This window comes from Salvelinus sp. IW2-2015, linkage group LG4q.1:29, assembly GCF_002910315.2.
Source record: "Salvelinus sp. IW2-2015 linkage group LG4q.1:29, ASM291031v2, whole genome shotgun sequence".
Lineage (NCBI taxonomy): Eukaryota > Metazoa > Chordata > Actinopteri > Salmoniformes > Salmonidae > Salvelinus > Salvelinus sp. IW2-2015.
Genome location: NC_036842.1, coordinates 4,316,536 through 4,329,703, shown reverse-complemented (window position 1 = coordinate 4,329,703; position 13,168 = coordinate 4,316,536). Strand labels below are relative to the sequence as shown.

General features: G+C 44.8%; 1 protein-coding gene across 1 annotated transcript in view; it reads left to right on the top strand.

The window, feature by feature from the left end:
- The window catches only part of LOC111961271 (rab GTPase-activating protein 1), a 135,593-nt gene that overhangs the window by 24,246 nt on the left and 98,179 nt on the right, over positions 1-13,168 (top strand). Inside the window, 10 exon segments of the mRNA XM_070440596.1 lie at positions 242-271; positions 1,184-1,460; positions 1,680-1,893; positions 3,040-3,214; positions 6,543-6,700; positions 8,788-8,898; positions 9,451-9,620; positions 9,984-10,153; positions 10,917-11,076; positions 12,076-12,169. Of these exon segments, the coding sequence (XP_070296697.1) occupies positions 242-271; positions 1,184-1,460; positions 1,680-1,893; positions 3,040-3,214; positions 6,543-6,700; positions 8,788-8,898; positions 9,451-9,620; positions 9,984-10,153; positions 10,917-11,076; positions 12,076-12,169 (1,559 nt within the window).

Below are 13,168 nucleotides of genomic sequence, written 5' to 3'. Positions count from 1 at the left end.
ATGACTTTACCCAACAAGTTAAGCCACTGAATTGCCTTTAGTTGAGGTAGAAGGCGATATTTAGACTAGCCTAACAGAAAACTGTACACATCACCCCATATACATTAACAACCATAATTAGAATTGATTAGAAAACTAAATAACTTTCTTGGCTATTCATACTTCTCCCCAAGCCCACACAAGGTAGTTGAAGAGGGGAGTAAGTAGCACAGCGTGTCTAAATGTGTTGTTTATTACGCAGGTGATTTCTGAGGAAGGGGTCAGCTTTAAGGTCAGTTTCTATCTATCTCTCTCTCTCTCTCTCTCTCTCTCTCCCTCTCTGTGCTGTGATTCTGTGGTGACACTGTATCTGTTCTGTGGTGGTCTTACGTGTTTTCGATTGGCTGTTGAATGATTTGATGCCCACCTAGCTTGTCTTGTGGTGACGTAGCTAGCTCAGTTGTTTTGGTGCAAGTTCTTGTCCTAGTTCTGTTTTCAAGGCTTTACGGCCAGACTCCCAGTCTGCCACCCACCCACCCCTCCTCAGCTCAATACGCCCCTTGTTTGCCACTGTATGTTGTGGTGTAGTGTTAGGCTACTGCTGGAGGCTGAGGAACAGTGCTTTGCAGTCTTCACTAGTTTGCTTTTGCAGTTTATTGCCTCCCCCTGTATGGTCCGCCTTTGCTTAGCATCTGTCAGCTCAATGAACTTGGCGCCTGTAGTGAGTATGTGCTTTCTCTTAGATAGATAGGCTACAATTTGTAAGCAAACAGACCAGTGGTCGGTTTCTAGACGCTTGTTAACCCTCCTGTGGTGATCTAATTCATTCACAATGGTAAATTCACATACTAATCTAATCACTCAGTACTTCAAGTGCTATCTCTGTTGAAGACGTCGCTTTTCCCTCTCAATTCCCTTGTCAATCACTTGGAGAGAATCTCAAGATCAGTATAACATTTTCAACCTAGCCATTCCGGTAGTTGGCGAGGAAAAAGTTACGGAGGTTGATTGATGAACTGTTTCTTAGGTAGCCTGAATAATGAACCTTGTATTTTGACCGTATGCTCGTGTGTGTGTGGGCTTTGGGATTCCGTGTGTGTCTGTGTGTGAATGCCTGTGTGTGTGTCCATGTGCTTGTCCGACCGTCGGTGTGTGTATGTGCCTATCCATCCGTCCGTGTGTCTGTGCGTGCGTGTGACAACAGATTGTGGGGAACGGCAGTGAGCAGCAGTTGCAGAAGGAGCTGGAGGATGTTCTGATGGACCCCTCTGTAGCTGAGCAGGCGCTGGGTGGTGGCGTCCCCAGTGGTGGCGGCGTGGACCAAGCAGGCAGGGTAGACCATGTTTTGTCCCCCGCCATGGCGTCACCACCCGAGCCACAACCGTGCCCTGACCCCCTCAGCACCCCGCCCAAAGTTGAGATGGTGCTACCCGTCCAATCTGCAGCGCAGGAGAGTGAGCTGAATGAACGATCTTACCGCGGTGAGTCAAAGCAAGAATACCAAATACTACACCCTAGGAACTTCTCTAGATCTGAAAGGATTGGGTAGATGTAAGAACTATGGTTATAGCTTAATCTTGTCTTCTGATTGGCTGAGCAGAAATATCACTTCCGTATATCCAATGGGGTAGGGGCTACGCTTTGATCTGCTGTCTCTCCCCCTCACTAGACCCTCTGTGTATGACCTTTGACATCCACAGGGGATGAGTCGTCATCGGAGTGCAGCCCCAGTACGCCCATCCCAGACGAGGACAGTGTGGTCTTCAATAAGCTGACCTACCTGGGCTGTGCCTCGGTCAACGCTCCCCGCAGTGAGGTGGAAGCGCTCCGTATGATGACCATCCTCAGAGGGCAGTGCCAGCTACCCCTGGACGTCACCCTGTCGGTGCCTGGCGTCTCAGAGGGCACAGTCAGGTCAGGACTGCTTAACAAACAAACAAACAAACAAACAAACTGACAAACCAACCCCAGAGATTTGTGTGCGTGTTTGTGGCTCATAAAGCTCCCGAGTAGTTATTCTGATTCCCATGTGAAATAGCTTTGTGAGTGACTAAAATGTCACCCATAAAAAATTTATTTGGGGGGGGGTAGAAATTTTGAAATGTTGAATGAAAAATAAATTTCTCTCGCAACCAGGAAATTTGAGAATACAGGCTGAGTGGGCGGGGAGCTTATATTCATGAGCTCGCCTTGACTGACAGCTCTTTGAAACGCCCACGTCAAGAAACCTGAATGTAGTAAGCAGTGTTGCAGTAAAATCATACCAAGCTCATTTGGTGATACACAAAGCAACTCCAACGACATTGAAATTGCATCAGTGATGTACAAAAAATCTCCCGTTTGCCATGTCTGTTGTGATGCAGTTCACAGCAGCACTGACGGATTTGTTGTCATGACATCTGCGTCAGAGTTTTAAACGACCCTTCCCCACCCCCTCCTTTTGTTCAATGCCGGCCGAAAGACCTGGCTAGCCGCTAACTAGCTAACACCAGACACAGATGAAAGGGGAGACATAGAAGTGTCTTTTCCATAGATACATAGTGTGAACTCGCTGACACCCTACAGTAAAATGTTGGCGCTAGTAGGTTAGCTATCTAGCTATATAAACCATTCCCCTCTGCAAACACACCTTCTCCGATGTTGGTTACAAGGCGGTACTTATTTTCAATTAGGTAAGAGAATATCATGTTACCATTGGGGTATTAAAATGAGATGGGGATGTCACCCTATCCCCTTAATAATCCCGCCCCCTGAATCCACGTGTTTGGTATGGGGTAGGGGACCAGTAACTTTATGATCAAACTTGTAGAAGCAACAGTCATTTTTTCATACTGTGGTCATCATACTTTGATCTGATTTCATCCAAATATCATCCAATTTCATGAAAAACATGATTTTGACTGTTCATGACCTTTTTAAACAAACAAACACAGACTAAAGAGTGCGAGTGCTTTTGTGAGATGCGCTGTTTGAATACCTCCATTTTCCTCTATTCTTACCTTGCGTATCGTTTTCTTTGCTACCCTTTAACCATAATATGACCTGACTCTTTTTCTGCAGATTGCTGGACCCCCAGACAAGCACAGAGATAGCCAGCTACCCCATCTACAAGATCCTGTTCTGTGTGCGGGGTCACGACACCACGCCGGAGAGTGACTGCTTCGCCTTCACAGAGAGCCATTACAACGCAGAGATCTTCCGCATTCATGTCTTCCGCTGTGAGATCCAAGAGGCGGTGAGATCACACGCGCACACACACACACACACTCCTTCAATTCCTTTTGTTTAGCGCCGTGCTGCCTGGGTCTTCAATCACCGCACCACAGTTCCATCCACATTTGACAGCAGTGCAGATGGTGAGAGCCAGCGCCCCTACCGTTTATCACACAGTACCAGAGCCTCCCTCATACTCTGACAGCACAGCAGAACTCTTCCGCGCTGCCCACACACAATGCCCAAACATTCATGTTGAGGTGAAATATCTCTCCCTGTGTGAGCTGTTTACCCCGCTTCCCTGCCCCTCTGGGCTGCACTCTCTGTACAGACACTGATGTACCCAATGCCCATGTGTTTATATCTCATGTCTAGCCTGCAGTTAGTCAGTCAGCCTAAGCCGGCTGTTCTGCTGTACTCCTGTACTCTGCTCTGCCTGAACTGGCTCGGCCTATATAATAGTGTATAACAAGAGTTTGCATTCCAAATGGCACCCTATTAAAAGTAGGGCACTATATGGAATAGGGTGCTGTTTGGGACATAGCCAGAAAGAGAGCTGGTCTTCCTTACTCTCCTTTGTCTCCCTCAGTGTGCAGTGACCTGATTTTCCCTTTTCCTTTCTTGGAGAAAGATGTCTCTTGCAATCTTCCAGACAGCCCAGAACACAGACCACCCCACGTCTGCCTGGTGGCTGGACCTCCTCCCTCCCCTGACACACACACAAGCGCACGCACACGCGTGCACACACGGCTCTAAAGGAACATTTTTCATTGGTACCGCTCCCAACTTTAGGAGCACCACATGAGATTTTGGAAACACAATTGTTTTTATTGTTTGAGTTGCAGCCTGTATTGACTACTTTTGAAGCTCGTGTTCTGTGTCTAGAAACTAATATGTGACGATGTAAAGACATTCGTTTATTATAAAAGTTAGCGGTCGTATGAATACCTGTCATTGGAATTACTAAGTCATTTGTGGAATAGGTTTCTGCATTGTGTAAAAGCACTATTTTCTCTTTAAAAACGTCAGGTTTGTGATGATGACGTGCACGAGGTCTGTCATTCTATTGCAACCAATAGAATGTTAGGTATATGGGGGATACAACCATCCCAGCTCTGCAGATTTTGCTGCGAAGAGACCGAATCATTCACTCACTTGTATGTAGCTTGTTTTTGGTCGCAGGTTCAGAAATGACTGAAAAATCATAACATTTACTTAAAGCTATCTTTGCAAATAGCACTGCTTGGGTGACTTGAAAAACCATGGTCAGTCGATCAATAATATAGTAGTATTTTTAGTAAAGGTGTTCATCTTTCGTTTAGGATCTGTGGAAACTATGAGAGTAGGAAGTTCTAGAACGTTTGTGAAACCGCACAGTTTAAAAATATATGGCAAGTAGAAGTCGAAGCTGGATGGTTTTTAGAGATGGATGGGAGAGGTTGAGTACAGCTGAAGGGTAAAAGAAAAAGAGAACTAATGTAAAAATGTAGTATGTATAGGTATTATTGTCCATTATTTTACTCCAATGAGGAGAGGTAGGGTTTGGGTAAAATAATGTAGTAAAAACATATACAGTACCAGAATAATACATTGTAGTACATTGTAGAATAATAGTGAATACATCAAAACGATGAAATAACTCAAATGGAATCATGTAGTAACCAAAAAATTGTTAAACAAATCAACATATATTTTAGATTCTTCAAAGTAGCCACCCTTTGCCTTGATGACACCTTTGCACTCTTGGCATTCTCTCAACCAGCTTCACCTGGAATGCTTTTCCAGCAGTCTTGAAGGAGTTCCCACACATGCTGAGCACGTGTTGGCTGCTTTTCTTTCACTCTGCGGTCTAACTCATCCCAAACCATCTCAATTGGGTTGAAGACTGGTGATTGTGGAGGCCAGGGTCATCTGATGCAGCACTCCATCACTCTCCTTCTTGGTCAAATTGACCTTACACAGCCTGGAGGTGTGTTGGGTCATTGTCCTGTTGAAAAACAAATGATAGTCCCACTAAGCGCAAACCAGAAGGGATGGCGTATCACTGCAGAATGCTGTGGTAGTCATGCTGGTTAAGTGTGCCTTGAATTCTAAATGAATCACTGACACCACCTCCTCCTTGCTTCACAGTGGGAACCACACATGCGGAGATCATCCGTTCACCTATTCCGCGTCTCACAAAGACACGGCGGTTGGAACCAACAATCTCAAGTTTGACCAAAGGACAGATTTCCACCGGTATAATGTCCATTGCTTCCTTTCCTGTGGCGGTCCTCATGAGAGCCAGTTTCATCATAGCGCTTGATGGTTTTTGCGACTGCACTTGAAGAAACTTTTAAAGTTCTTGAAATGTTTCCGCATTGACTGACTTTCACTGACTTTTTTAAGAAGGAAAACAATTCCACAAAGGAACTTTGAACAAGGCACACCTGTTAATTGAAATGCATTCCAGGTGACTACCTCATGAAGCTGGTTGAGAGAATGCCAATGGTGTGCAAAGCTGTCAAGGCAAAGGGTGGCTATTTTGAAGAATCTCAAATATGAAATATATTTTGATTTGTTTAATACTTTTTTGGTTACTACATGATTCCATATGTGTTATTTCATAATTTTGATGTCTTCACTATTATTCTACAATGTAGAAAATAGTCAAAATTAAGAAAAACCCTTGAATGAGTAGGTGTTCTAAAACTTTTGACCGTGTGTGTGTATATATACACAACATTACAACAATTATGATCTGGGAGATTTATTTCCCATGCGCACTCTGCTCCCAAAATAGAACTCCTGGTCGCACAGCAAAATATTTATTCACGCTTTATAGCCCTCCACACACACCCCACTGTGACGTGGCTCTCCGTAAGGGACACAGGGGTTTGTGTGTGACACACTGCGGCCTCCTAGAAGTGTGTGTCCGTGTGTGTGACACTGCGATCACCTAGAAGTGTTTTCAGTCTGGAGATGATGCGTATTCTAAGTAGAGAAGCCGAACTGTGTGGATGCAGATGACTCAACCAGTGTAACAGTCATTCGTTTTATCTACAGTGCAGTGATGCGCTAAGGCCTAGGGGATCACCTAACGAAAGAGAGAGAGAGAGAGAATTCGGCTCAGCTCACACGCTGTAAACAGAGCCCTATCTAGAATTATACTGTATCATGTCGCCCAATAACTGAAAAGCTTTCTAGGACTCCAGTGCTGCGAGTATGTGTATGTCACTGATTTTCAATCCCTTGGTGTGTGTGTCTGTCTCTGTGTGTGTTTACACTGGTCTTCAAACCATGTGTGTGTCTCTACGTGTGTGCATGCTCTTGTTTATGCTCTGGTGTGTGTGTGTGTTTAAACGCCACAGGTCAGCAGGATACTGTACAGCTTCGCCACGGCCTTTCGGCGGTCCGCCAAGAAGACGCTCCTCTCGGGCTTGGCTCCGCCCCTGACGCCAGACAGCGACGTCTTCACCTTCACCGTCAGTCTRGAGATCAAGGAGGATGATGGGAAAGGGACCTTTAGGTACGGTGCATTGCAAACACGTGATTCATGTTGTCGATCTGTACACAACAGCCATCTTTCCTCCATCTCTAGGTGTGGTACATTAGGGGTCCGTCATGAACTGCAGGGTATATTATAACCATGTTAGAACATCAATGTTATCAAACTGTACACCGGAGCTATCATCAACATCTGCATTGTCTATTTGTTGCACGTTTATATATGGTACATTACAGCCTTGTTCGGACATGCTTTCTCTACTGTGTGTTTAATAATGTCCTCTCTCTAAATTTGTTATATATTCAGATGATTTCTTTACCGCTCTCAAGGTATAGTACATGTTCGAACATCACCCGGCCTCATCCTCAAGTCTATTTGTTGCCTGTTTGAAAGGTCTCTTTTCCCCTCTCAAAACACACATGAACTGAATTCGCTCTACTTCAATCTATGGCATTCAATCTCACTCTCCGAAAGAATGATGTCCCTTCAGTGCAGAAGGAAATAGCAAAAATAGCTACAGGTGTCTTTATTTTTTTAGCATTTATTTGAATTGTAGACACGTGCTTCCTCTAATTTATCATCCTGAGCAGCAGAACAGCCTCTTCTCGTCCTCCACAGAAGCTTATTCACAAGCGGACCTCCACTGGCCCGGGCCGACGCCGACAAAAACAGACACGTCCTCCTAGGAATCCATCACGGTGCCCGGAGATTAGCCAGACCTTTTTCTGCTCACAGAGAGGACGTTGGGCTCCTCAGATTAGTCACTGACTCTCACATAGGGTGACTCTGGACGTGTCCGCATGGAAACCAAGCGAGCGATCATGCGCTTCAGCAGCGGCAGAGAAGACCCGTTATCATCAGCTCTGTGTTTGCGTTTTATTTTAGATGAGAGAGAGAACTTTATTGTCTCACTCATGGCTGTTTCTCTAAGGCTTCGTCTCAACTGCTTAAACATCTGTCCTGTTCTTGTGTCCTCCCCTTCATGTGCAGTTACTGGAAAAGATGTAACAGGTGAAAACAATATGGTGGAAGCTCATTAGTTCTTTCTGATCCGAGTGATTTAAGGAGAGGAGGCAAGGAAAGAACAGATCCTCAGACTTTAATAGGGATGGTTTCCAATTCCCACCAAACAAGTCACTTCCCGTGGCTCTCAAATGGCCAAATACTACACTCGTTGTTTAAAAAACATAAAAAGCCATTGCTTATTTTTAGATGGGCATATTTCCTCCTCATTAAGCCACGGGCTGCTTATTTATGGAATGTTGAGATCTAAGCTCAGCATTCACACGCTAGTAGGGCCTAATAGGCAAGTCATTCGGATGTTTTCTCCAGGAATTCCAGAGCAGATTGGTAGAATCTACAGTACACAGCAAATATTGTAAAGATAAGAGTAGTGTCGTGTTTGCGAAGTCTTGAAAATGTCATTTTTTAGGAACTTGGACCGTCATACTGCTCAGTCTCCATCCCCTTATATGGTGTTTATTACCTCATTTCGAGTTTCTTTTTAAATTATATATATATTTTTTTCATTTAGTAGGCGTTTTTACCCAGAGCGCCTAAAGCATACATTTCATACTTTTTTTTCTCTCCATACTGGTCCCCCGTGGGAATCGAACCCACAACCCTGGCGTTGCGAGTGCCGTGCTCTACCAACTGAGCCACACGGGAAGAGTGGCTCTTAAGCCGCATGCCACAGTTTTTATTTTGCATTTAGTTATGATCTCAGTAGCTCATAACTTCAGTGTGGTGTATCTAACAGCATGCTCGAAGTGCCTTGAGTGTATGCTATGTATAAATTATTTTTAAAAATAAATATGTTTTTGGGAGGAGGATTTGCGTTTGGAAAAAAAAGAGTATGCTTTGATCGCGTTGACTGACATTCGAAACGTTACTATTCAAAACAGAAAAATTCCCAGTGCTTGCATCATCCCATTAGATCAATGAACTGCGTAAACAAATGCAAAGAGTGGTTTATTATCTCCATCGATATGGTATTACTGTCTAAGTTCTCAGGGCAAGCGGTCTCCCGAGCCACTCTTTCACATTGACTGAAATCCCAGCCAAAGAATTTTAGAGTAAGAGCCTTTTCTATGTTTCTATTCTTCCAGTGCTGTGGCGAAAGACAAAGACAAGAACAGCTTCAAGCTGCGTCCGGGAATGGACAAGAAGATCGTCATCTACGTTCAACAGACGTCTAATAAGGAGCTGGCCATAGAGAGGTAACGTGCACGCACGCAAACACACACACGGGTAGAGAGGCTGCGCAGACGTGACACAGTGTACGGTGCACAGAATGTATCTAACTGGGACCCTTAGTCCCACCACCACGGAGACTTCTCAGTCAGGATGTCTCTCAACTATTCATAACAAGCTGTAATTCAGTTCTAATTGATAAACAACCACTGTTTAATGTCTGTCTGTTTCCGAGCTGAAGTGTCCCAGTCGGGCCATGAGAACGAGATGGATGTATCTGTTCTGAGCCTGCTAATTCTCTACGGTTAATAATGTTGTTTTGACTTGCCGTCACCTTCACTTGAACCTCAGTTCCATTGCTTTTTGTTATTTTACTATTCCTGTACTGGGCCCGGATTGGAGAGCTCTGTTATCCTCTGTTATTCCATGCTCTGGTATGTCAAGGATATACCTAGCCTGATACTTTGGGGGGGATGTCTTGTCTGATGCCATCCACCTGGTTCCACTCTTATGACTTGTGTCTTTGTGTGTCTGTGAACGCCTGCTCGGTGTATGTGTTTTCGGTGTGTGTGTTCCAGGTGCTTCGGCCTCCTGCTGAGTCCAGGAAAGAACGTGAAGAACAGTGACATGCACCTGCTTGACCTGGAGTCGATGGGGAAGTCCTCCGATGGGAAGTCCTACATCATCACAGGGAGCTGGAATCCCAACACACCTCAGTTCCAGGCTGTTAACGAGGAGACACCCAAAGGTACAGCAGGCCAGACGGCCAACACGCAATGATATGTCCACAGGTTGTTATGTGGTGCCGCGTTAACATGGTATTCTTCCTGCCTGCGTATGATCAGGACTCTAAGGATGATGCCCCCAGATGGTTCATAGTCCGTGGCTGTCTGGCTGATTCCATTTACATAGCTAATCACTGTTCCTGTTGCAAATTCATATCTATGACCACAGCAACTGTATAAGGGTTATATTGAGGATGTTTGTGTTCCAGATTAAGTTATTGTACAGGTCCACAACTTTAACATTTAAATTGAAGAGTGTTGTGTCAATTTACATGACCACAGCTATAACGGTTATATTAATGGCGTTTATGGGTCATGTCCAACAGATAAGTTCATGTACATGACGACGGCGGTAGACCTGGTGATCACTGAGGTGGAGGAGCCTGTTCGTTTCCTTCTGGAGACCAGGGTCAGAGTCTGCTCTCCCAACGAGAGGCTATTCTGGCCCTTCAGCAAACGCAACTACACCGAGACCTACTACCTGAAACTCAGACAGGTGAGACAGACATTCTACTTGAAACTCAGACAGGTGAGAGCGTCTAGCTGAAACTCAGACAGGTGAGACCTTCTAGCTGCAACTCAGACAGGTGAGACAGACCTTCTAGCTGCAACTCAGACAGGTGAGACAGACCTTCTAGCTGAAGCTCAGACAGGTGAGACCTTTGAAACTCAGACAGGTGAGACAGCCATTCTACCTGAAACTCAGACAGGTGAGAGCGTCTAGCTGAAACTCAGACAGGTGAGACAGCCATTCTACCTGAAACTCAGACAGGCGAGAGCGTCTAGCTGAAACTCAGACAGGCGAGACCTCCTAGCTGAAACTCAGACAGGTGAGACAGACCTTCTAGCTGAAACTCAGACAGGTGAGACAGACCTTCTAGCTGAAACTCAGACAGGTGAGACCTTCTAGCTGAAACTCAGACAGGTGAGACAGACGCCATGGAAGACCAAACAGTTAAACATTATGGGCATCTCCCGGTTTCCCTGAAAATCTCAATGGAGAACCAACACTGAATATACTTTTTAGTCTAGACTTAATTTGTGTTAACCCAACATGAATTGTGAGAGGGCTCTTTTTTTAGTTTCTTTAACAATGTAACTGCTAGTCAATGCGGTCACCTATTGTCTTGACCCTGTATGTAACACCATTCCTTTCCTCCCTTCCCAGATGTAGCGTAACAGTATCAACGACACGAATCCAATGCTTTTTGATCCATGACAGGAAGTGTGTATGTGACTCTATACCCTGCTTCCTCCAGATGGAGCGTAAGAGTAACAACGATACCCTGTATGAGGTGCTGAGCCTGGAGAGTGAGTCAGAGAGGGAGAGGAAGAAAACGACAGCCAGCCCCAACATCCTGCAGTCTTCCTCCCACGGCTCCATGGTGCCATCGCCTCCCGAGGATGATGAGGAGGAAGGTGACTGTCTGAGCAACCCACATTTTACATTGTATTTAACCGTAATTTAACCAGGAAGTCCGATTGAGGTCAGAAGAGCTCTCTTCCCCTGCATTTACATTTGAGTCATTTAGTAGACACTCTTATTAACCAGAGTGACTTACTAAAGTAGGTAAAACAACCACATATCACAATAATTGCAAGTGTATCCTTAGAAATGCTGCTATCTGCTAAATCTGTGGTAGTAAGAATAAAGGATAGTCCTTGTTGCCCTCCTGTCTCTATAGTTCCATCCCAAATGAACCCCTAGCCTCTACCCCTGGTCTATGTACTGTTCATTTCTCCTATCCCCTAGGCACTTGTTGACTTCTGATAGGATTAGACAGGTGTATGCAGTAAGGCAGAAATTCTGCCTATCCAATCCTCTCAAATCCACACAACTGAACCCCCCCCCCCCCCCCAAAAACACAACAGATTACCATTTTTTTTGGTAACAAAACTTTTTTTGCTACAATGTGCCCTAGTGAACACGATATGGTCTGTTTGAGATTGGGTAGTAGTCTCTCCCTGTCTGTTTGTGCCTTATTCCTCTCCCTGTACAGTATGTATTATGCCATTCTTGATGTGTGACAGCTAGGTCTATTTGTCTGTCTCAATGTCAGTACCCCCCCCTGTGTTTGTCTCCTGTCTAGCCAGCCTGTTATGTGCCATAGTTTAGTCTCTCGGCATGGCTGATTGTGTGTTTACCAGTCTAGTAAGTCGCTGTACATACTGTATGTTTATGTACTCTAGCCCAGGTCAACTACTTTGATATGTCAACCCTTCAAGTCTCTGGTTCCATCCCAAATGCCACCCTATTCCCTATAAAGTGCACTACGTTTGACCACAGCCCCGATCTGAAGTAGTGCACTGTCCCGGGAACAGGGTGCCATTTGGGACACGCCCCCTGTCGCTGGCGCAGAGCTCATGTTTATTTTTGCAAGGTGGACAATAAAGTGGTTTTAAATTCTCTTCTGTCAGACAATGACGAGCCGTTGCTGAGTGGCTCAGGAGACGTGTCAAAGGAGTGTGCTGAGAAGATCCTGGAGACCTGGGGAGACCTGCTGTCCAAATGGTGAGTCAGGGAGGAGATCTCATCTCACTAATCATACTTTACTTTACTCTGCTCCCCCTCAACCTTACATACCCACTTTACTGCAGATTGATCAGTTTGTGTCAGGAATATCATACATTGCCTTCGTGTAAATCATCCAATGTATTTTGTACTTCTCATCTTAATTTAGCTCCACATTCAGTGGTGTTATAGAAAATGAAAACCATAAACAAACAAAGGTCGAAGATTAGGTGATTTTTAACTTTATTTTACCTTACCACCAGCTGTACCAGTCTGGCACCACCAGGCAGCAGGCTCTTTGCTCAGTGAACGATCTGTACTGAGAAAGCAGCTACCACTGAGCTGCCGTTTACTTAGTGTGCCTGAAGATGCCGGTGAGCTTTTAGAGCTGAGCTCCCTGCCTGGCCGGCCAGGCTGCCAGGAGAAAGATTGATGTGGTGGTGGGTTTTTGATTTTCCTGTTGATCAGTCAGCATAGGCATGGAGGGAGGCATGTCAGGGAGAGAGATGAGGGGACTTACTGCTGGCACAGTGATAGCATGGCCCTCTAGCTGAGTTACAACCCAAATTACGGCTTTCTTTACAATGTTCCTTGTAGGTCAGGAGTCTTTTATAATGTACCGTGGTCTGATTCTTCATAATCTTTCTTTGACAGAAACATTTTGTGGGAAATTCACATTTATCTCTGGTAAATCAAATCAAATCAAATTTTATTTGTCACATACACATGGTTAGCAGATGTTAATGCGAGTGTAGCGAAATGCTTGTGCTTCTAGTTCCGACAATGCAGTAATAACCAACAAGTAATCTAACCTAACAATTCCACAACTACTACCTTATACACACAAGTGTAAAGGGATAAAGAATATGTACATAAAGATATATGAATGAGTGATGGTACAGAACGGCATAGGCAAGATGCAGTAGATGGTATAGAGTACAGTATATACATATGAGATGAGTAATGTAGGGTATATAAACATAAAGTGGAATAGTTTAA